The sequence below is a fragment of the Moschus berezovskii genome, chromosome 26, assembly GCF_049115385.1.
Source record: "Moschus berezovskii isolate FMDL1 chromosome 26, NW_MosBer_1.0, whole genome shotgun sequence".
NCBI lineage: Eukaryota > Metazoa > Chordata > Mammalia > Artiodactyla > Moschidae > Moschus > Moschus berezovskii.
The window spans coordinates 27,742,028-27,765,963 of record NC_142485.1 but is presented as its reverse complement, the minus strand read 5'-3'; the positions used below and the strand labels follow the sequence as shown (position 1 = coordinate 27,765,963).

The following is a 23,936-nucleotide window of genomic DNA, read 5'->3' as shown; positions in this document are numbered from 1 at the left end:
CATGGCTGCAATCACCATCTGCAGTGATTTAGGAACCCAAAAAAATAAAGGCTGTCACTGTTTCCACTGTTTCCCCATCTATTTGCCATGAAGTGATGGGACCAGTTGCCATGATCTTAGTTTTCTGAATGTTGAGCTTCAAGCCAACTTTTTGCCTCTCCTCTTTCACTTTCATCAAGAGGCTCTTTAGTTCTTCACTTTCTGCCATAAGGGCTGTGTCATCTGCATATCTGAGGTTATTGATATTTCTCCTGGCAATCTTGATTCTAGCTTGTATTTTATCCAGCCCCGCATTTCACATAACGTACTCTGCATATAAGTTAAATAGGCAGGGTGACAATATACAGCCTCCTTTCCCTATTTGGAACCAGTCTGTTGTTCCATGTCCAGTTCTAGCTGCTGCTTCTTGACCTGCATACAGATTTCTCAGGAGGCAGGTGGTCTGGTATTCCCATCTCCTAAAGAATTTTCCAGAGTTTGTTGTGGTCCACACATTTAAAAGCTTTGACATAGTCAATAAAGCAGATGTTTTTCTGGAACTCTCTTGCTTTTTTGATGATCCAACAGATGTTGGCAATTTGATCTTTGGTTCCTCTGCCTTTTCTAAATCCAGCTTGAACATCTGGAAGTTCACGGTTCACATACTGCTGGAGCCTGGCTTGGAGAATTTTTGAGTGTTACTTTGCTAATGTGTGAGATAAGTGCAATTGTGCAGTAGTTTGAGCATCTTTGACATTGCCTTTCTTTGGGATTGGAATGAAAACTGACCTTTTCCAGTCCTGGGGCCACTGCTGAGTTTTCAAAATTTGCAGGCATATTGAATGTAGCACTTTCACAGCATCATCTTTTAGGATTTGAAATATCTCAACTGGAATTCTATCACCTCCACTAGCTTTGTTCATAGTGATGCTTCCTAAGGCCACTTGACTTCATGTTCCAGGATGTTTGGCTCTAGGTGAGTGATCATACCATCATGATTATCTGGGTCATGAAGATCTTTTTTGTATAGTTCCGTGTATTCTTGCCACCTCTTCAAGGATGACACAAAGTTACTTGATTTTGCCAAATGAAAATTAGAGCTTGATTTTAAAAGGTTTACACTCAAGTCCTTCCATGGTGCTTCCCTACCAAATTACACCTTGAGGAAACCTTGAGAAAACCACCTTTTACCAAACACTGGCCATACTAAAACTCCAGATTCATTTTTCTATAGTCACAAGAGAAAATCAGGAAGTTTTGCTTGTTTTTTTATACTAAATAATGTCCATAAGGTCATTCCATCTCTTCAGAATGAGCTATCATTTCCATCAACTAGAATTTGCTTCATGACACTTGCTATTTCTGCCTTTTTGGTGGGATAATCGCAGGTGTTTCAAGAGTAAGTAGAAGATCTCATGTCTCAGGCTATCCTTATCTCAGCTGTCTCCAGTAAAGTTGTGTTCTATACTGAGTCACATGTGACTCTTTGAGACCCCATGGACTGTAGCCCACCTGACCCCTCTATCTGTGGGGTTTCCCAGGAAAGCAACTGGAGTGGGTTGCCACTTCCTCCTCCAAGTGATCTTCCCTGACCACTTGCGTAGAAGTGTGTCCTCCTGCCTTGGCAGCTGGATTCTTTACCACTGAGCTAGTGGGGAAGCCCAGTAAGGTTATTTCTTTTATTTATTCATTTATATGTACTTATTTGGCTGCTCCAGGTCTTAGCTGCAGCACTGGGGATCTTTAGCTGTGGCATGTGGGATGTAGTCCCCTGACCAGGGATCGAACCCAGGCCCCCTGCATTGGGAGGGCTGAGTCTTAGCCACTAGACCACCAGGGAAATCCCAGGTTATTTCTTGACTATTCTTTCATTGCACTCTGCCACTGGGACACTCTTCCTTAAAGCATCTCAAAGGTACTGACACAGGTCAAAATTTAGAACTAGCCGATCAGCTTCTTTTTTTTTCAGTTGTTAGAACAATTTCAGATAAAAACACTGATTCCTATTTCTCTTGGAAAATAATGGGAAGATCTGGCAAAAACAGATGTTTCCATCAAGCAACATTTTCTTGGAGTGGAAAGGCTCTCTGGACCAGTCCAGTTAACTCTGCCCTGCTTCATTCATTTCCTCCTACACCTGCAGGATTTCGGTCTAAATCTGTGTGGCTCTGTAAGGTCTGGAGATCCATGGAGTCAGCATCTGCATTCAGAGATGCAGAATTGCAGGCATATTTCCTGTCTGCCTCACCAGAGTCTGCACTAGAACGAGGGCCCCAGATGATCTCACAGCACACCAAAGCAGAGAGGCCCTCATCGCTTCCTGTCTTACCTTTACTCATCACTATCCACGAGCAATTTTCCTTTCCAGCAATACTGAACTCCTTGGAATTTTCCTACTCAAAACACCTACTTCTCTTTGACTTCATGCGGCTATTGTTTTTGCCAAGATGACCTTCTCCAAGTCACCAACACTGTCCTACATCAGGGGTCCCCAACCTCTGGGATCTAATGCCTGAGGATCTGAGATGGAGCAGATGTAACAGTAATAAAGTACACAATAAAAGGAAACCACTTGAATCACCCCAAAAGCATGTCCCCTTCTCCATCCCTCATCCAAGGAAAAACTGTCTTCCATGAAACCAATCCCTGGTACCAAAAGGGTTGGGGGCCGCTGTCCAAGATAACTCAAATTTATCTTTTAAACTTCTGCTTAGAAGCCGCTTGGCCCCCTCTAAGCTTTTTTTAGAAATTCGCCTCACTCGGTATATACTATAATGAGTTAAAGTACTCCTCTGTGTTCTGTCAATACTTGGTATGACTCTACAAGATTGTAGCTCTCTGGTTATGTTTGTCTAGACTGTAAACTTCTTGTGAGCCCAGTGTTTTGGTCATTTTCCTAGCACTAGATCCTATAACTGGGTTGAGTGGTGGCCCTCAGAAAGATATGTAGAGGACTTCCCTGGTGGTGCAGTGGCTAAGAATCTACTTGCCAATGCAGGGTTATGGGTTCGATCCCTAGTCTGGGAAAACCCTACATGCCATGGAGCAACTAAGCCCACGTGCCACAACTACTGAGCCTGCGCTCTAGAGCCCACCAGCTGCAACTACTGAAACCATCACACTTTAGAGCCCGTGGTTGGAAACAAGAGAAGCCACCAAAATGAGAAGCCCATGCACAGAGTACCGCCGCTTGACACAACTAGAGAAAAACCACTCACAACAACAAAGACCCAGTGCAACCAAAAAAAAAAAAAGGGTACATAGATGCTTTCATTCCCACGACCTGTGACTGTGACCATTTGGTCCTTGCAGATCTAGGCAATTCCATAGGTAGTAGATCTGATGGCAAGTGTCCTTATCTGAGACACGGAGGAGGGGAAGGAGGCCATTTGAAGATGGGGCAGGAATGGAGCAATGCAGCTGTAAGAAAGGACCACCTTAAAAAAAAAAGAAAAGAAAGCACTGCCTGGATCTATCAGAGGCTGGAAAAGGCTGAGACAGATTTTCCCTACAGCCAGCCTTGAGAAGGAACACATCCTACCAAAACACAGACTTCTGGTCTCCAGAAATGTGAGCGAATAAATCTGCTAAGTCGATCAGTGTGTAATAATCTATCACAGCAGGTAGTCCTAGGAAACTAAGAAATTGCCTCATATATAATTTGGCAGTTGTCTAATTGCATAACAAGTCACCAGTAGTCACTAAGCACCTACTAGCTACCAGGCATTTTTTCAGGTGTTTGTCAGATGTTCTGAAAGCTAAACTGGAGGACAGGTAGAAAGGTGGTTTTAGAAAAAGCATAAGCAGGAGTACAACACAGAATGAGCTCAGAGTTAGATAAGAATGTTGTCATCTGAATTCTCATTTAAATGATCTGACTACAAATGAAGCTTTTACTACTCAGATGGGCAAGAAGATCTACCGTGGGAGTTCATCAGCTTTTTTGCACCAGCCAGTCAGCTTACTCAAAAGCTTGTGAAATCTTGAAGACAAAGATATAACTAAGGAGTGGACAACCAACAAGGTCCTACTGTATAGCACAGGGAACTTTACCCAATGTTACCTGGTAGCCTGGATGGGAGGAGTTTGGGAAAGAACGGATACATGTGCATTTGTGGCTGAGTCCCTTTGTTGTTCACATGAAACTATTCAGTTCAGTTCAGTTCAGTCGCTCAGTCGTGTCCGTCTCTCCGCGACCCCATGAATCACAGCATGCCAGGCCTCCCTGTCCATCACCAACTCCCGGAGTTCACTCAAACCCATGTCCACAGAGTCGGTGATGCCATCCAGCCATCTCATTCTCTGTCGTCCCCTTCTCCTCCCGCCCCCAACCTTTCCCAGCATGAGTCTTTTCCAGTGAGTCAACTCATCGCATGAGGTGGCCAAAGTATTGCAGTTTCAGCTTTAGCATCAGTCCTTCCAGTGAACACCCAGGATCGATCTCCCCCAGAATGGACTGGTTGGATCTCCTTGTGGCATGAAACTATTACAACATTGTTAATCAGCTATCCTCCAGTATAAAATAAAAAGTTTAAAAAAATAGCTAAAGAAAAAAAGGAACAAGGAGCAGTCAGATGAGTTAAAGTACAAGAGTCAAAAAATATCAAAATCTAATTGAGCACAGTTTCCAAACACATGGAAACTTAAAACTCTATGTTTTTCTTAACATTTTTTGGTTTCATAACCTTAGAAGGCTTATAAGAAATGGCATTCCTTATAGCAAATGAAGAGCTAAGTTCAACAATTCTTTTTTCCTGAAAAATTACTTATAAAATGAAATACGGGCAGTGGTGTGCTCGTCATTGTTCTGCAGCCAGCTGGGAGTGTGGAGCCCTAAGGGGAGCACTCACTGACTTCTGTGGTGTGAATACATCCAGCAAGACTGATCTCAAGGTATGAACATGATGTCACCTGACTGTCACTATTCCTGAAAATGTAATAATTGGCTCACAGGCTCCAGTAGAGCAATAAGCCAGGGGAACAAACACAAAAGCATCTCCAGAGATTTAGATGAAAGGAGATGCACACTGAAATGAGGGCTCCCCAGGTGGCGCAGTGGTAAAGAATCCACCTGCCAAGGCAGGAGTCGCAGAAGAAGAGGGTTCAGTACCTGGGTGGGGAAGATCCTCTGGAGGAGGAAATGGCAGCCCACTCCAGGATTCTTGCCTGGAGAGTCTCATGGACAGTGGAGCCTGGTGGGCTACAGTCTACGGGGCTGAAAAGAGTCGGACATGACCGAGCACGCATACACACACACTGACTTAATGTGGTGAGAAAACAAAAGGCTGAATAATGGCTCTCAGAAAAATTGAACTAATGATTTGAATGATACAAAGGAAAAAAAGTAGCATCTTTAAAATGATCCCATTTTTGTATGATCCTGTACCTCGCCACCTACCCACAGATACAGAGAAATATTCACACCATGTTGCTCTATCTCTGTATATGAAATGTACAGAAATGTAGTGGTTAAGGTAAGGGGAAGTCCCTTGGAAACTACTAGGGAAAATTTTCTTATCTAAGACTTGAGAACTGATGGACTTTGCTGGCAGCTCAGTGGTTCAGATGCTGTGCTTCCAAGGCAGGGGAGATGGGTTCAAACCCTGCTCAGGGAACTAAGATCCCACAGGCCCAGAAGCCAAAAATAAAAGATGGGAACTAAAAACAACCTAATGGCCTACACTTTTGTTAATACTTAAGACCAAACAAAGGTAATTTAACAACTGGTTTTAGGCAATTTACTCCTGAAAGACAAGCCTATGAATCACCTAACATAGCCTGATGAGCAGGAACAGTAGCATCACACCAAGACTCATTAGGTACCTCGCCTTCTGGAAGGAATATCCCGTGCTCCGATGTCATAACCATGGCCCAACCTCCATCAGTCCTCCGCCTTGCAAAACACACCTTGAAAATTATCTGACTCGGGCCCTAAAACCATGTTAAAGAGTCTTCACTAACTTCCCTATTTGAGACCCTACTTACAGTCTTTTGACCTCCATTTTCTACTATCAACATTGATGAGTACAAAGCCATTATGAAAATTATATTTGCACCCTATTTCCTCTCCTTCTGGAAGTTGTTAGGGTCTTCTCTTTATCCCTGATGCTTTGCCTTGGTGTGTATGTCTTCACTCACCACCCTGGCTTCTAAGAGTCCCCTTTAATGTAAAACCCATCCATTTAAAATCTGTCTGAAATTTTCCTGTCCTTCCCTTACTTTCTGTTCTCTCTTTGGAACTCCCACTGGTCAGGTGGCAAAGTTCCTGGATTAGACAGCTATAAATAGATTGATTTACCTTTGCTTTTTCAGCTATTTTTCATCTTCCTGTTCTCTCCTCTGGGAGGTTTTTTCCTTCAAACTCTTTATCTGAATTTCGTTACTATAGTTTTTTATATGGTTAAGTTCTTTAAAAAAATTTTTTTAATAGAAACACACTATTTCTAGAATCTTTTCATCTCTCCGAGGATAGTTAATGAGTTCTGAACTTTTCCTTTAAATTCTACCTCTTACTGTTGGTCTCTGCCATTCAGTTTACAGGTATTTCTTAAATCACCGTTTGTTGTCCATTAAAAAGTGATTAGGGAACTACGTGGGACACCAAATCCCAGGTCTTCTCCTTTAGGAGACCTTGCTCGTGGTTCAGTGTTCTGCCTTGGGGCAACAGATAAACCTGACTGCCAGCATTCTAGAAGCCAAATGGGGTAGGGGCCTGGGTCTCATTATTCAGTATGCAGGATTTAACTTATTTTCTCTTTCAAGTATGGAATCTCACCATCAACCAAAAGTTAAGAAAAAGGCCATTTATTTTTTAACAAGAAATCGATTAACCAAATATTCAATGAGTGGTTACTGTGGGACATTAACAGTATTTTAAGGAGAAACATTGGTAAATAAAGACATCTTTTCTAAAGGAAAAATGCATTCTTTAAGTATACTCTATGAAAGTATGGCTGCATTGTCAAACCAAAAGAAAAGCCACTAACCCCCCAATGGGGGGGTTGGGGAACCCATCATGTTCCCAACCAGCCAATATATATTTTTTGACACTCAATGATATTAGGTAGCATCTTCTCTTAGAACTAGTTTTTTAAATGACAGAAGATCCTTGCATAAGAACTCTCATTTAGAGAAAAGCACCCAATGAGAAAAACTGCAAGTACAAGTGCTGCAAAGCTGAAAAACCATTAACTCAAACAGGGCTGTCAAGAATTTGGATTTTGACATTCATGGGCAAGCCATGGAGAATTTTGGAAATGGCTCTTAGAATTTCTAATTTGCACACAATTTCAACCTGTAATGGTCTATTTTTTAATCGAGCAGCTATAGCCTCTGGTTAGAAGAAACTTTATATTACCTTTGCCCCTAAGGCCAGGATTACTATATTCCATCCAGGCAAGAATAAAAGGCTGTGCAAACAACAGCAACAAATGGAAAACACTGAGTTCAGATCTTAAAACCATGCATTGAGAGATATACTCCGTAAAACTGGATGGTGAAATGACACTGGAGGTGTTTATTTCATTAGGAGCTGCCATCTTTACAAGAAATAAAAATAAGCAATTATGTGCATGCTAAGCTGCTTCAGTCATGTTTGACTCTTTGCAACCCTATGGACTGTAGCCCAGCAGGCTCCTTTGTCCACAGGATCCTCCAGGCAAGAATACTGGAGAGAGTTGCCATGTCCTTCTCTACGGGATCTTTCCAACCCAGGGATCAAACTCGCATCTCATGTCTCCTGCACTGGAAGGTGGATTCTTTACCACAAGAGCCACCTGGGAAGCCCAATAAGCAAACTAACAGAAAGCAATTCTTAAGAGTCCCTTAGACAAAACCATACTCCAAAGCTCTAACATCGGGCTATCATCCACTAATGATGTCACAGATCTGAGCTGTCTTCTCATGTAAAATACCAAGCATACAGAAATCACCTAATAAACATTTGTGGGTTATCTTGTTCACCATTCTTACAAAGTCCTTGCCATGATATAGTTTACATGCCACGGAGGGAAGAAAGAGAAGTTAAATAATATTACTTCAGGTAATGATCGATGCTATAAAGGAAATAATGGAGAGTAAAAGGTAAGAAAATGAGACAGGATGAGATAGAATATTCAGGAAAGGGCTTTCTTCATGAAAGAGAGATGGAGGAAGGCAAGAATGAAAGCCATACTTAGAAGGCTGTCTCAGCAGTCTAGGTGAGAAAGAAGAGTTTAGACTCGCATGGCAAGAGGGCACCTGGTTAAAAGTTTGACCTGGGATATACATTGAAGGTATTGGTGACAGAATGAACACAGAATGGGAGCAAACTAAAGGAGCCAGTGATTTTCAAAGTAAACTGAGACAAAGTGAACCTCTGAAGTTCACATAAAACATGAGGTTGGCACATTTGGGAATATAGCTGGCTCTGACTAGGAATGGCAAGACATCTGTTGGATATTCACATGTACTTTTTGCAAGTGTTTGAAAAGAAGCTGGTATGTCATATACCTCCTCTAGTTCCCCAAATTGTCCAGGAAACTAGTATCCTCGCCTCTACTTACACAAGCCATGAAATTCCATAATGAAAATAAAGACAGCATTTTCTCAGAGGAAATTCACATTTATACTCCCTGAAATAAATTCACGTTTGAAGTTCTGAATTTCAACATCAAACACAGAAATAGCTTTTAGGTTCAGAAATGTCACAGACCACAGAGATAGGGAGACGGCCACCAAATTCACTGAAAGGACTGATGCCAATACTTTGGCCCTCTGATGTGAAGAGCCAACTCACTGGAAAAGACCCTGATGCCAGGAAAGATTGGGGCCAGAAGGAGAAGGGGATGACAGAGGATGAGATGGTTGGATGGCATCACCACCTCAATGGACACAAGTCTGAGCAAACTCCGGGAGATAGTGAAGGACAAGGAAGCCTGGTGTGCTGCAGTTCATGGGGTTGCAAAGAGATGGACACAAGTTAGCAACTGAACAACAACAGTGCTTAGACCACTACTCCCTTTTCAAAGAGAAAACCCACCAGCATCTGGAATCACCACAACACTACTATCTGAAACAACACACACAAATATAGGGTAATCTTTAGCAGGTTAGAATACTCATTAGGATGAACACAAAACTCATAAGTACTCATTTAAGGGGGAAAAAAGCTTACATAACATCTCAAAATATTATACAAACACATAAATACTTTCCAAGAAAACAATTTTACATTAAATCTTCATTAACTGCTTCTTTAAAAAAAAATTTATTTACTCATTTGGTTGGGCTGGGTCTTATGGGTCTTAATTGAGGCATGCAGGATCTTTTTTTTAACCTCAGTGATGACATGCAGGATCTAGTTCCCTGACCCAGGCCAACAGGGAAGTCCTCAACTGCTTCTTTTGAGAAATATGGATTTCACTTTTGTATCTTTACTCAACTTCCCACACCTTCCCCTCCAGTCAACCTCAGATCTCACTGAATACGTTTAAGGAGATACAATCTGGGTGGAAAGAAATGAATAGCCTGGTTTTTCAAGAGTTTGTAACACTAACTCTAGTTTTTTAGCATATTTTTGACTCAATAAAACAAAAACATCTATCTCAGAGTTAGAAGACTCAGATGAGGTAATACATTTGGAACCTTACCTTGCAGACAGTAGATATACAAACTTAAATTTTAACATGTAATACTTAAATTCAATCTTTTTGTTACTGTACCACATTTATCTATTGCATATAATTCCTCTCACTTGGGGTGAATTTCTCATCTCACATTTGGTCCTCTTCAGGGCAAATGTCCCACTCCGTTGTATACTTTCCCATTTGTCAGGACAGATAAAATGCAACCTTCAACTTTCTTCATTTCCCATCCATGTGCTTTTTAACTTCAGTGTACCAGTGACAGGCATTTATTACATTCTAATCAGGGACTCCAAAAAATCAAAGTTTCAAACCACTTGCCCATTCTCCATGAATTCATTATCTCCTCTATCCCAATTCCTTTTCTTTATCCAAGATTAAGAGAATTACTGCAGTGAGGTCACTTACCTTTTCTTCTTTTAGCCCCAGGTTATTTCAGGCAGACTGCCCTGACTCCCAGCGGAGGGTAGCAGGTCTAGACCGGTATGGGCTGTGAGCCTTCTTGGGCTCTTCCCAGAAATGTGTTAGCAGTTCAGCTATAAACAGTCTCACAACTTAAGTGTTCTATATAGGGGCAGAGATGGAACTGCCTTTTTTTACTCAAGTTTTTTGCCCAACGTACATTTATCACACTCAAAATGTTCTAAGGGTAGAGATACATCGCCAGTGTGTGGGGGTTAACCCAAGGTGTTCTAAAGCAGTGGTCCCCAGCCTTTTTGGCATCAGAGATGGTTTCATGGAAGACAGTTTTTCCACGGACCCAGGTGGGGGAAGGGGGATGGTCTGGGGATAATTCAAATGCATTGCATTTATTGTGCATTTTATTTCTATTATGATTACACAGTGATATATAACAAAATAATTATACAATTCATCATAATGCAGAATCAGTGGGAAACCTTGGTCTCCCTCATTCTCTTTATAATATAGACACACATATATATATATTCAGATAATAGTTATGCATATATCCCTCCCTTGCCGCTCACCTCCTGCTGTCCTGCCTGATTCTGGGGACTGGGGACCCCTATTCTAAACCAGTGGAAGCTTCTTCCAATGGCCTGAGAGTTCCTAGGTCTTACTGAGCCCAGTTATTCAAGACATAGTTTCTTGCAGTGCCTTCCAATTACCCGTGAGCCAGTCAACAATCTTCCTAAGAGATCAGGCTGACTCGTAGTCCCAGTCATGTGAACTACACATGCTGGTTACTAAGGAAGGGATCCAGGCTCACCTTGATCTCTGACCTAACAGCCTGCACCCCCAGCACTAGCACCACACATCCGGGACCTCTGACGGATTAAAATTACAAGCCACACAAAAGGCGGTGTAGTCACTGACCAAATCAGCTGTTCTGTTTGCTTTTACTAAACTTAGTTCTTAATCTTGACTGCACATTGCAAATCACCCAGAGCTTTGGAAAAGTGATGCCTAGATTCCGATTCCAGAGATCTTTTTTTTGTTTTGTTTTGTTTTGGTTTTTTGGCCACAAGGGATGTGTGATCTTAGCTCCCTGACCAGGGGTTGAACTTGCACCCCCTGCATTCCCGCATTAGAAGGCCAAGTCTTAACCACTGGACTACCAGAAAAAATATTAGTCACTCAATCATGTCAAACTCTTTCACAGTCCCACGGACTATAGCCTGCTAGGCTCATCTGTCCATGGGATTCTCCAGGCAAGAATACTGGAGTGGGTTGCCATTCCCTTCTCCAGGGGATCTTCCTGACCCAGGGATAGAACCCAGGTCTCCTGCAGTGCAGGTGGATTATTTATTGTCTGAGCCACCAGGGACTGCCAGGGAAGTCCCTAATCTTGATGTAATTAATGTATGTGTAGTCGGGGGAGGTAAGAGGTAATGAATACTGGGATTAAAAAAAACACCTCGGGTGCTTATAGGATACAAAGAATTTACAAACTCGCTGTTGTACATGAAAAACTATTTTTGCATTAACCCTTATGCTGTGGGTTGAATTGTCATCCCCCACCACGGGCTTCCCAGGTGGCGCTAGTGGTAAAGAACCCACCTGCCAATGCAGGTAGACATTAAGAGATGAGGGTCAGAAAGATCCCCTGGAAGAGGGCATGGCAACCCACTCCAGTATTCTTGTTTGGACAGAGGAGCTTGGCAACCTGAAGTCCATAGGGTCACACAGAGCTGGACACAACTGGAGTGACTTAGCACACACATAAGCTTCAACTGCTATACCATCCCTCCCCCCACCCAAGAACAAATTCCTAACTCTCTGTACCTTGTTTGGAAACAGGGTCACTATTAAAATGAGCCCATCCAGTAGGGTGAGCCCCTAATCCAATGTGACTAATGCCCTTATTTATTTTTTTTAAAGGCCAAAGACCAGACACAGGGAGAACATCAAGTGAAGACAGAGGCAGAAAGAGGAGTGATACACCTGTAAGGGAACAAAGATTTCCAGCAAACCACGAGAAGCCAGGAGAGAGGCAAGCGACCGTCTTCAGAAGGAACTGAACCTGTCAACACCTTCAGTTCTAGCCTTCAGAACTATGAGTAAAGGCACTTTTGAGGTGTAAGCCGCTCAGTCTGCGGTACTTCACTGCGGCTGCTGTAACAAACTCAACCATCAGTTCGCCTGAATCTGTTTATTGACCTTTTGGTTCTGACACGAGTAAAGCTCTCTTCCAGGACTTTTAACTTCTAAGCATCACTCACCCAGCGCCATAATATACAACACTACTTAATGCTTTCTTCCTCACTTACAATACATATTTGAGAATTCATGGTCTAAGGACTGTTTAACACAAAAGAATGAACAGAAATAGGCATGGTACTTAAATCTCATGGAAAGGCAATCAAAGAACTGTCCAAATAAATATAAAGTTGCAGACTTCCCTGGTGGGTTCAGTGGTTAAGACTCTGTGCTTCCACTGCAGCAAGGGACATGGGTTCGGTCCTTGGCGAGGGAAGTTTCACACACTGCAATGTGGCCAAAACATTAAAAAAAAAAAGACTTCCCTGATGGTCCAGTAGTTAAGAATCCACCAGCCAATGCAGGGGACATGGGTTCGATCCCTGGCAAGGGAAGTTTCACACACAGCAACGCGGCCAAAACATTAAAAAAAAGACTTCCCTGATGGTCCAGTGGTTAAGAATCCACCAACCAACCAACCAATGCAGGGGATGTGGGTTCAAGCCTTGGTCCAGGAAGATTCCACATGCCAAGGGGCAACTAAGCCTGTGCACCACACCACTACTGAGTCCACACTCTAGAACCCACACTCTGAAACAAGAGAAGCCAACGCAATGAGAAGCCTGAGCAAACTAGAGAGTAGCCCCTACTGGCTGCAACTACAATAAAGACTAGCCCCCACTCGCTGCAACTACTATAGCCTCCACTTGCTGCAACTAGAGAAAGCCTGTACTCAACAACAAAGACCCAGCATAGCCAAAATCTAAAAATAAAAAACTAAACAGAATTTTTAAAAATTGCAACTACTGTTCGTATATAAGAAGCTGTAACTGGTGCAGTGATGTTCCAGGATTTGCCCTTATTATATCAAGTATAGCTGTTTTGCAGAGCAACACTTCAGCCAAGATCACCTTTGAGCCTCAGTTTCTACATTTGAATAAAAAGGATTAAGACACACTTACAGGCTGTTAAAAACATGGAGATCCAGCATGATAAACCTTTCACTAAAAGTCCCTCTAATAAATATTTCATTGTCTTCTTAGCATTGTACGAACCCCCAAGCAAGGCTGTAGAAAAAAATTTCCAGTGGGTGATCAAATAGAGAACGACGAAGGCAAACATAAGACACCATTACAAAGCAGCAAACTGTCTAATTTCTTTTTAAGGAATTTAATTTTCTTATAAGAAAGAAACAGAATACTTGAAACAACTTGGAAATACTCACATTTTCTGCAACCTCCCCACCCAGAAAAAGTATCCGGGGAAATTAAGTTGTCCTCCATATGGAACGATGATATAACTCTTGACAACATCAGGAATAGGATGTCTCCATTCCACATGTCACTTTGATGACATTCTCAAATCTAAAGTCTTGATTATACCCAATTCTGTTTTCAGAAATCTCGAGTCCTTAACCCAGTCTTAAGGATCCCAGACTATTTTCTTCTCTAATTTCCCAATCTTATGCTGCATAGGCACTTGCTGTTCTAATTAGCGCGGGGTCTTTTAGTTATTATCATTCATGATTCAGCTTAAATTCAACCACTTCCATGAAAAGGGTGTTAAAAGCCGTGCTGTGCCCTCATGCTAAACTGCTTTACTCGTGTCCAACTCTATGCGAGGCTATGGGCTGCATGAATGCAAAAGCTCTGGGGTGTTTAACTGGGCTCCAACTCAAGTGCTAAAAATCTTCTACTGGCTTACTTTGTAAAATTATTTATACAAAGTCATGCTTGTAACATTCTGGGCTCTCGTGGTTATTAGGTCACACCGAAGAGGGCTGAGGGCTAACAGTATCATTACAAGGAGAAACGTAAGGGAGGCAGATACTCAGAGAGTCTGAATTCACGCCTCCACTGGAGATACTGAGAGAAAATATAGGCCTGAGAGCTCCCTGGAAGGCAAGATAAGAGAAGTTATAGATGAGGGAGCTCTTTGCGGCATCATAGAACGATATCTGCTCATACTCATAGTCCAGGAAAACTCCAACTCTGTGCACCTGCTCTCTCAAGGAGACCCTTCTGAAAGGTGGAAAAGCCCAGAAGGTGTGATCGGTTCCCATGAGAGATCCTGTGAGTAAGACCTTATTTCCGGAGCTGTTTCTGACAGCGGAGCTCCTGTGCACGCCCAGCTGCCACTGCGCCGCCTTGCCCACGTCCACCTCCCAGTAATGCTGCCCTGAGGTGAAGCTCTGCGCACCCAGCACGGTGGCGCTGAAGTCAAACCTCTCAGGGTGACCGGGTACACCCCGCTGCACGTTCCTAAGTCTCAGACTTCTTAGATCCTCGGACAAGACCAGATAGGGATGAGCTGTTCTAGGGTCCAAAGTTATAGGTCCTGCAGGGAGAAAGAAACTTAGTTACCTGAGGGGTTGGTCAATGCCAGTGACTGATGACTTCTAACAGCAGGGGCTTCCTAATGAGATGGCACCAGTCTCAGCCAGAAATATTGGAGAGGCAATCTAGGAGAGTCCAGATGAAGGGACCTCTGAGCTCTGTTTTAAGTAATGGAGGGACTTCTCCGGTGCTCCAGTGATTCGGAATCCTCCTGCCAAAGCAGGAGACATGGGTGCGATCCCTGGTCCGGGAAGATTCCCCATGCTGCAGAGTAACTAAGCCTGTGAGCCATAACTACTGACCCCGTGTGTGTTGCAACTACTGAAACCCATGTGCCTACAGCCGGGGTCCCGCCACAAGAGATGCCACTACAATGAGAAGTCCATTTCCCACAACTAGGGAAAGCCGGTGTGCAGCAACAAAGAGCCAGCATGGTCAAAAGTAAATACATAAATAAATAATTTAAACACATGGACATTACAGAGAAACAAAGTCAGTAAGATAATGGAAGGAGATGCAATCAATCTGAGGAGGAACAAAACAATGACGAATGGACTACGGAGAGTTGAGAAGCACCTCTCAAACCAGAGAGGAATTCTGCCAGGCCGTAAGAATGACCTGACACGCAGTCGTAGCCCAGTATCACCTGAGACCCAACTCTGAACTCCCTAAAGATCTTCTGTAAGCCTGGAACCAATGGGGGCACTGGAGTCTCCTACAGAGCAGTTGATTCAGGACTCTGGCCTGTGACTGAACTTCCCTCCTTATCTTAAATATCACCAGGGTACAGCAGAGACATCTGGGAACTGCTTCCTGCAGGCCCCGAATATTGAGTAAATCAAAAGTGAATATATTAAAGTGAGTGAAGTCACTCAGTCGTGTCCAACTCTTTGCGACCCTGTGGACTGTAGCCCACCAAGCTCCTCCGTCCATGGGATTCTCCAGGCAAGAATACTGGAGTGGGTTGCCGCTTCCTTCTCCAAAAAACCTGTGAGAATCCTTCAGAAAAATCAAGCTGAGGTCAAGAAGGCTCACTGTGATTTCTCAGACTTGAATGAAAGTGGTATGTGAATTCATATCTCTAACCGGTCATTCTCATCTCTTTCTGTTCAGCCTCTAAATATTGTGACTTCTCAGAGAAAGGCCCTGGATCTTCCTTTTTACTCCCTGTATATTCTTTTACCCTAAGTGACTTCATTTAGCCTCAGTTTTAAATATCTTCTATATGTTCATGAGATGGTTGGATGGCATCAGTGACTCGATGGACATGAGTTTGAGCAAGCTCTGGGAGTTGGTGATGGACAGGGAGGCCTGGCATGCCGCAGTTCGTAGGGTCACCAAGAGTCAGATATGACTGAGTGACTAAACTGAACTGATATGTTCACGACTTACTCCTTTAAAAAGATGACAGATACCAGTTGGACAAAACATGGGAATTTCAAACATTCTCCATCCAAAATGGAACTCCAGACCTATCCCTTCCCAGTTTCTACTTTTTAGTGGAACACATCGCTTTATAGTTGATCAAGCCATAAACCTGCAGCAGTCACTGATTTCTTTCGCTAGCATCTAATCCACTAGAAACTTTCATGGGCAAGTGAAGATGAATCTCTGGACCTAATTCATATCAGTATTAAAGTGGTCTTAAAAACCACAGCCTTGAATTTTAAATTTCAGCTTGTCCCAAGATCCTAGGATTTTCAGAAGACTGGAAGAAATAAATTCAAATTGTCTCTGGAACAATGTACACCTTTTATTCCTATCCAAAAAGAACTTCTAAAAATAATATCTAAGGAAAAAAAGGAAAGCTCACTATTGAAAAACAATCATTAACCACACACTCAAAGTGAGACTAGCAGAAAAAAAATCTGAAGAACTTTACATACTGGAATTGCCAGGCATAAACTCTACAACAAATTTTCCTTCTATGTTTAAAGAAAAAAGAAAAACTTCTACCCCTATAGAATACAGGAAACTAAAAAAAAGCAAGACTAAGTTGGTTTGACAAAGAACTAAATAAGATTATCTAAAAATAAAATGTATTAAAATGCCAATGGATGATTACAAGGAAAGAAAGCTACAGAAAATATGCATTAACATAAATGCAAAAATTATTTTAAAAACATTAGTACATACACTTTGGCAATATATAAAATGGATAAAACATTATTACCAAGAGTTTATCCTGTGAATGCAAAGTTGGCTCAACATTTGAAGCAAACATAATTCACATTAATGAAGAAAAAATGGATATTTTGGTAGACAACAGACAAAAACATCTCTTAAGTTCAACATCTGTTCATGACACGAAATTTTACTGAATCAGCAATAGATGGGGAACTTCCTCAACATGATAAAAGGCAATTGTGGAAAACCTACAGCTAACATTAAAGGTCAAAGACAATGCTTTCTCCCTAAGATCAAGAAAAAGATTCTCACCACTCCTATTCCCCATTACACTGAAGGTCCTAGTAAGTGCAATTGGTAAGAAAAATACAGAAAAGGCTTACAGACTAGAAAGGAAGAAATAAACTTATATTTAAGTTCACTATTAGAACTAAAAAACACTTAGGTGTCTGTCTAATTAAACATGTACAATGTTAGCTGAAAACTACAGAACACTGTTGAGAGAAAGCAAAGATGACCTAAATAAATGGAGATAGATCACCTTATCCCCAAATTGTTCTACAGACTCAATGTAACACCAACCAAAACCCCAGCAGGCTTTTTGTAGAAGTCAAAAGTTCATTTTAAAATTTATGTGGAGAAAGATCTAGAGTGGCCAAAATTATTTTTAAAGAAAAAATCTGGAGAACTCTAAGTGCCCAATTTTAAGACTTTCTATAGAATAATCAATCAAGCCAATATGATATTACCAAAAGAATAAATATCGATCAATGAACCTATTAGACTCGAAACAGGTCTGTTCACTTTCAAGTGATTTTCAACAAATGATGTTAGAACACTACATACACATATATACAAAAAAGGAGAAAAGTTATACCATATCTTGAATAGTATATAAATATTAATTTTAAAAGAATAATAGACCTAAGAGCAAAAACTAAAACTGTAAAACTTCTAGAAGGAAATCTTTGTTGGGGTAAATTTCTTAGGCCACAAAAAGCACAAACCATAGGAAAGAATATGATAAACTGAACTTCAAAATCTAAAACTTTTGCTCTTCAAAAGATACTACTAGGTAAATAGAAATACAAGCCATGGGAGAAATATCTGCAAATATAGACTCTCTTTAAATCCTTCAACTATCTGGAATTTATACAAATATAAAGTGTCCTGTGATCATGGACATGTGTCAACTTACTTTGTAGCACTTTAAGCATTTTGCTCATTCCTGTTATTTGGCACAAACTCAGGTCTGTGATTTGGGCAGGCTGTAGAAACTGATATAGCAGTGACTCACTCCTGTTAAAGAAATGATAATCTCAGTTATCCATGCAGACCCCAGGCTCCTCCATCCAGTAGATGGATCTCAGTGCATGGCCTTGCTACCCACATGCCAACATCTCCACCCTTGTGTGCTCACATATCAGACTGTGAATCTGACCCAAATGTTTCCAAAATGATCAACTTACCTTTCCAAAGCATATTTTGCATTCTATAGGATGAAAAAAGAGGAAAAAAATTACTAGAGGGTATTTGAGCCAAGCCGTTTGTGACTTGTGCTAATGAAAATATTTTCTTTCATAATAACAAAACTCGATTTCCAAGTAATTTCTTCAGCCTCATGGTGCTAATTCTCAGATATCAAATTTCAACACTGAACAGGAAGTCAGAAAAATGCTTGCAATCACTGTTATATTCCCAAGGGAAATAATCCTCTCTATCACATAGAGGATGCTCCTCATTCAAATTCTGCCCATCTACCTGATTTCTATACTGGGGGTGGCAGGAACTTACCCTGCTACGCTGGGGACAGTGGCTAGAACCAGGTCAGGAACTGTACGTAACTGGGTCACACCTGTCCTATCTGAAGTGAAGCTTGGCTCTAAGACAGAACCTGTTTATGTCCAGGTGTATCTAGATAGTCTTTAAATTATAAAAAGGTACTTATTGAAAATGGTAACCATGTTGTGCTGTGCTTAGTTGCTCAGTCGTGTCCGACTCTTTGCAACCCCATAGAATGTAGTCCACCAGGCTCCTCTGTCCATGGGATTCTCCAGGCAAGAATACTACAGTGGGACGCCATGCCCTCCTCCAGGGGATCTTCCCAACCCAGGGATTGAACCCAGATCTCCTGCACTGTAGGTGGATTCTTTACCATCTGAACCACCAGGGAAGTCCCAAGGCATGCTCCTGGACAAAATTTAAAATATACAATACTGGGAATGCCATGGCACTCACTGGACTCTGCGTGTGTATTTGTGATGAGTCAGAAAGCCCTGGACTCTGCATTCTTACTCCCTGTGTGTGTGTGTGTGTGTGTGTGTGCGCGCGCGCACGCGCACTGAGTCATGACCAACTCTTTGTGACCCTAGGAGTGTACTTGCTAGGCTCCCCTGTCTATGGGATTTCCCAAGCAAGAATACTGCAGAGGGTTGCCATTTCTTCCTCCAGGGGATCTTCCCAACCCAGGGCTGGAATCTGCACTGCAGGCAGATTCTTTACCACTGAGTCATTGGGGAAGTCCACTTACCCTAGTAAAGGGCATGTCAATTCAAACTTAACTATTGATCAGTGAAGCAGCTCTGTATATATTATGATTTTAGGATGAGTCACAATGCTTTTGACAGTCTTCAAGTACGCCTGAAGATCACTAGGTACTGTGTTCTAGCACTGACTCCTAATGAGTACTATCCACGTCTCATTTCTCAAATACCATAGTGAAGGTTATTTCCAGACTCTTACCTGGAGCAACACTGAGGCGGGCTGCCTACACTTCTTCTCAAGCTCCACGGTGATCTGCTGGAGGCTGCAGATCTGTTCAGAAAGCCTGACTTCACTCTCCTTCAGTTTTTTCATGTTCTCTCTCCCCAGAAAGTTCAGTCTCTGCAAAACGTCTCTTTATTACTATTCAACAACTGGCAGTTTCTCTTACTCGCTAATTCAACCATCTCTTTAAAAACCCACTCTATTGCCTGCCAACCCACAAACAGACATAACTGGGTAAGGCCAGGATATTCCTCTGTGTCAAGCAAGACACCTCAACAGACCCTTGATTCTCTGATATACTATATCTATGTAGATGTGGACAGTATCCTCCTATCTACTTAATCAGTTCACAACCTGGACCTAAAGCAGGTCACTTTTTTTTTTTTGGCTGTTCAGTTTTGTTCAGGAAGTTTCTTATTTCCTTCATTAAAACTTACTATAATTTAATTAAAAATTAAATTCAACCAATAATAAAAAACATAATCAAACCACTGACACCAGGTTCCTTCCTACCCTTGCAAAGATGCTCCATCTAGGCACGTATGAGAATGTTCATGCTATTTTTTTCTTAACACAAGTGATATCATATTCCACTGCTGATCTGACAACTTGCTTTGTTTCTTAATAGATAATATGTTCTTGGAGAATATTCCTTATCCGTACATATAGAGCCATGCTATCTTTTCTAAAGGCTAAAGAGCATTCCATTGTATGTCCTATACAATGCATTTCATGAATCCAATATTGATGGAAACAGGTCGAATCCACTCTCCTGCTATCAACAAATGTTAAAGTAATAACAACACCTTGATGCTGGGAGGGATTGGGGGCAGGAGAAGAAGGGGATGACAGAGAATGAGATGGTTGGATGGCATCACTGACTCGACGGACGTTAGTCTGAGTGAACTCTGGGAGTTGGTGATGGACAGGGAGGCCTGGCGTGCTGTGATTCATGGGGTCGCAAAGAGTCGGACACAACTGAGCAACTGAACTGAACTGAAACTTACATTTATATTACACAATAATCTACACATGTACAAACACTGTTTAAAGAGCTTCATATAGATTATCACACAATATTATGAACTCAGGGCCATTATCCTTTTACCTCTAAGGAAACTAAGTCAGAGCTTAAGCAGGATATCTAAGGCCACCTACTATCATTCAGTCCCTCATTTATGTCCAACGTTTTGTGACCCCATGGATTGCAGCCCACCAGACTCCTCTGTCTGTGGGATTTCCCAGGTAGGAATACTGAAGCACACTGCCATTTCCTCCTCCAGGGGATCTTCCCAGACTAGGGACCGAACCTGTGTCTCCTGCATTGAAGGCGAATTCTTTACCATGAGCCACCAGCGAAAGTGGCCAACTAGACTACTAAATTATAGAACCCAGTTAGGAATCACATCAGTTCGTCTTCAAAGACTATCTCTAAGCCATGGCTCTATACTGACATCATTTTACAACATCTCTTATGAATGTGTCTTTTTATTTGCATGCAAATGTATCTGCAAAACAAATTTTCAGGAATAGAACTGTGGGGTGACTATATATATACACACATTATTTTAAGAAAAGCATAGTTGTCAGTGATTGTGCTATTTTAGCTCTTCTTTCTTTCATTTCCCAAATATTCTAAGGATGCCACGTTGCATATCTCACCTGTAGCGTTTCCTGGAACTTCTCCTTTAGGTTCGTGGCAAACTCCATCAGTTGGTTCTGACTGGCTTGTCTCAAATTCAGGTTGAATCTGCCTTGCAGGCTTCGCAAGTTCATCTCATTTTCTTTAGTCATCAACCGGATCCTTATTCTATATTCAGACTCAATCATTTCTTTAAAATTCTGCTCCTCTTTCTTCATCATAGACACAGAAATGACAGATTTCAGGTTAAATACTACGGACAATTATTCATGGTCCCTTTCCATCTACAATTCTAATATAAATCCAAGGAAATATAAAGTACTGGGGAGGAAATAATAGGCATAGATACAAAGGACAAAGGGAATTTCAGGGTCAACATCAGCCAAGATATCAACACAATTTTGGAACACGAAATGCAGATAGAAACATGTTCATCGACAGAAAACAGGAATCTACACAACTTCAGGACCAAAAAGCTGGAGATCAGGAAAACTGGAAGGTAGGACCAACGGCTTTTGCTGATGCTTTGGATAGCGGATGAGAGGAAAACAGGAATCAACTGGTGACCCCAAGGTTTTTAGATAAAGAACAGAGTTGCCAAAACATAAAATGGAAACTATGGATGGGACAGATTCTAGACACGGGGAGTGTATCGGCAACTCAGTTTAGGATATGTCAATTTTGATAAGTTAGCCATCCAAGGAGAGATACTAGGCAGGAAGTTGGACATGAAAGCCTACTACTTGGCAAACCTGAACTAGAGACATATATTGGGAGTAGTTCGCTTAACAACCATATTTAGGGACTTCCCTGGAGGTCCAGTGGTTAGGACTCTGCATTTCCACTGAAGGGGCACAGGTTTGATCCCTGGTCAGGGAACTAAGATTACACATGCAGCATGGTGCAGCCAAAAAAACAACAAAATGACCATATTTAACCTTATGACACTACGGCGTCAAGATTTATCAAGAACCCGACTATTCTCACCACTTCTACTACCCCTCCCACCACAGTTCACCATCATTTGTCCCTAATTATTGCAAACAGTCCCCTTCAGGTACTCCCTCCCTGTGATCTCACCCTCTTACAGTCTATACGTTATTTTTCAGCTTCTGGAGAAGGGATAGGCTACCCACTCCAGTATTCTGGCCTGGAGAATTCCACGGACTGTATAGTCCATGGGGTCGAAAAGAGTCAGACACGACTGAGCGGCTTTCACTTTTACTTTCTGTTCCCTTAATAGACTTTTACAAGATATTGACTATAGCTCCCTGTGCTTTAGTGTAGATCCTTGCTAATTTTCTATTTTATATATAGTACTGTGAATATGTTAGGGCTTCCTGGGTGGCTCAGCAGTAAAGAATCAGCCTGCAATCCTCCTGCAATGCATGTCAATCCCAAACTCCTAACTGACACGCTCCAAATAGATATTCTTACATTGACCTTTAAACGGCTTCAGGATTTACATCCAAAGTACAAAAGTTGCTCAATCTCCTATGGCACTGTTAACTGCACTGTCAGTCTTTTTTATATTTATAAATAAGGTATAAAAATGCCATCTCCCTAACAAATTTAATTTAATTTGTATTTATCTTAACATGAGCTTATGAACCAATTCAGTCTACTCAAAAGATTATCTGCATTTGCTTTTCTGTGAGCTCTCATGCCTTTGATCATTTCTCTATGACTTTCTAGTCTTCTGCTACTGACGTTTTGTTTTTGTTACAGTATCTTAGTTCCCTGAACAGGAATTGAACCCATGTCCCTTGAAGTGGAACTGCATCCAATCTTAACCACTGGAGCTCCAGGGAAGTCCCCTGCTTATTGACTTTTAAGAGCTATTTATACATGAAGAAATTAATACTTCTCCTACCTATGGATTATAAGTAGCTTTTCCTGCTGTGCCATTGGTCTTATGATGCTGTTTATGTTATTTGCTAGCCAACATTATACGTGATTTCCACTCGAGAATCAAGATAAGCACTGACCTGCATCATCACCATTCTTTCTTGTTCATCACCCAATATGATTTTAGCTGCTTGAAGTTTCTCCTTCAATGTGTCCAACATCTCCTGGAATAGCTTCTGCAGAGAAATATATCACAGTAATTGCTTTACAATAGCTAGATTCCTAACCTTAGACAACTGAAAAGCCAATAGCCCTGACTACACATGGAAGGTCTACATATGGTACTTATCTAGTATTGCGCTGATCAACATTAACTAAGGGAATGGCCTTGAAGGATCAGAAATACCTGTTCCCCAAACAAATAAGGTAATAAATGAAAAGAGGAGGCAGCCAGAATGGCAGGGGGGTCTGAGATCTGTACGAAGCTTACCCTGTAATTCTCGGCCGCCTCTGGCACTTCATTCACCACCAAGGGACTCCCATGCTCCTGGGACTGGAGGCTGTGGCCACAAACCTCCATTCGGTCACCACTGCGGAACAGCTGTGGCGGCTGCGGGCGTGTCTCACAGCGGACAGCTCCTGGGGTGTCTTGCTCTAACTGGGAGCGGGGCCTTTTGGACATCCCGGCAGGTGGCCCTAGGTGGAGATGATCAGGCAGTTTCTAAGGCGGAATGCACCTCCCCGCACGCCAGACGGGAAGGGAGAGCGGGGTTCTAGGGCAGACGCAGTGCTCAGCCTCCGTCCTCCGCAGTCAAGGGTCCTGGACTCTTCGGACCCAGCACACCTTCTGCAGCCACGAGCCTGAGGAAAGGAGACACTTTGAATTACACCCGTGGTCGAGTTCTCCGAGAACTTCAAGTGATTGAAAATAATTAACAAGTGACAAAATAGCAA

General features: G+C 42.0%; 1 protein-coding gene across 1 annotated transcript; it reads right to left on the bottom strand.

The window, feature by feature from the left end:
• Positions 1-14,028: 14,028 nt before the first annotated feature.
• Positions 14,029-23,664, bottom strand: TRIML2 (tripartite motif family like 2). The gene is made up of 7 exons (XM_055416287.2): positions 23,473-23,664; positions 23,123-23,218; positions 21,155-21,346; positions 19,469-19,609; positions 18,196-18,218; positions 17,925-18,025; positions 14,029-14,600 (listed from the first exon to the last, which is right to left on the bottom strand). The coding sequence occupies exons 1-7, from the start codon at positions 23,662-23,664 to the stop codon at positions 14,029-14,031; spliced, it is 1,317 nt and encodes a 438-aa protein (XP_055272262.2).
• Positions 23,665-23,936: the final 272 nt, after the last annotated feature.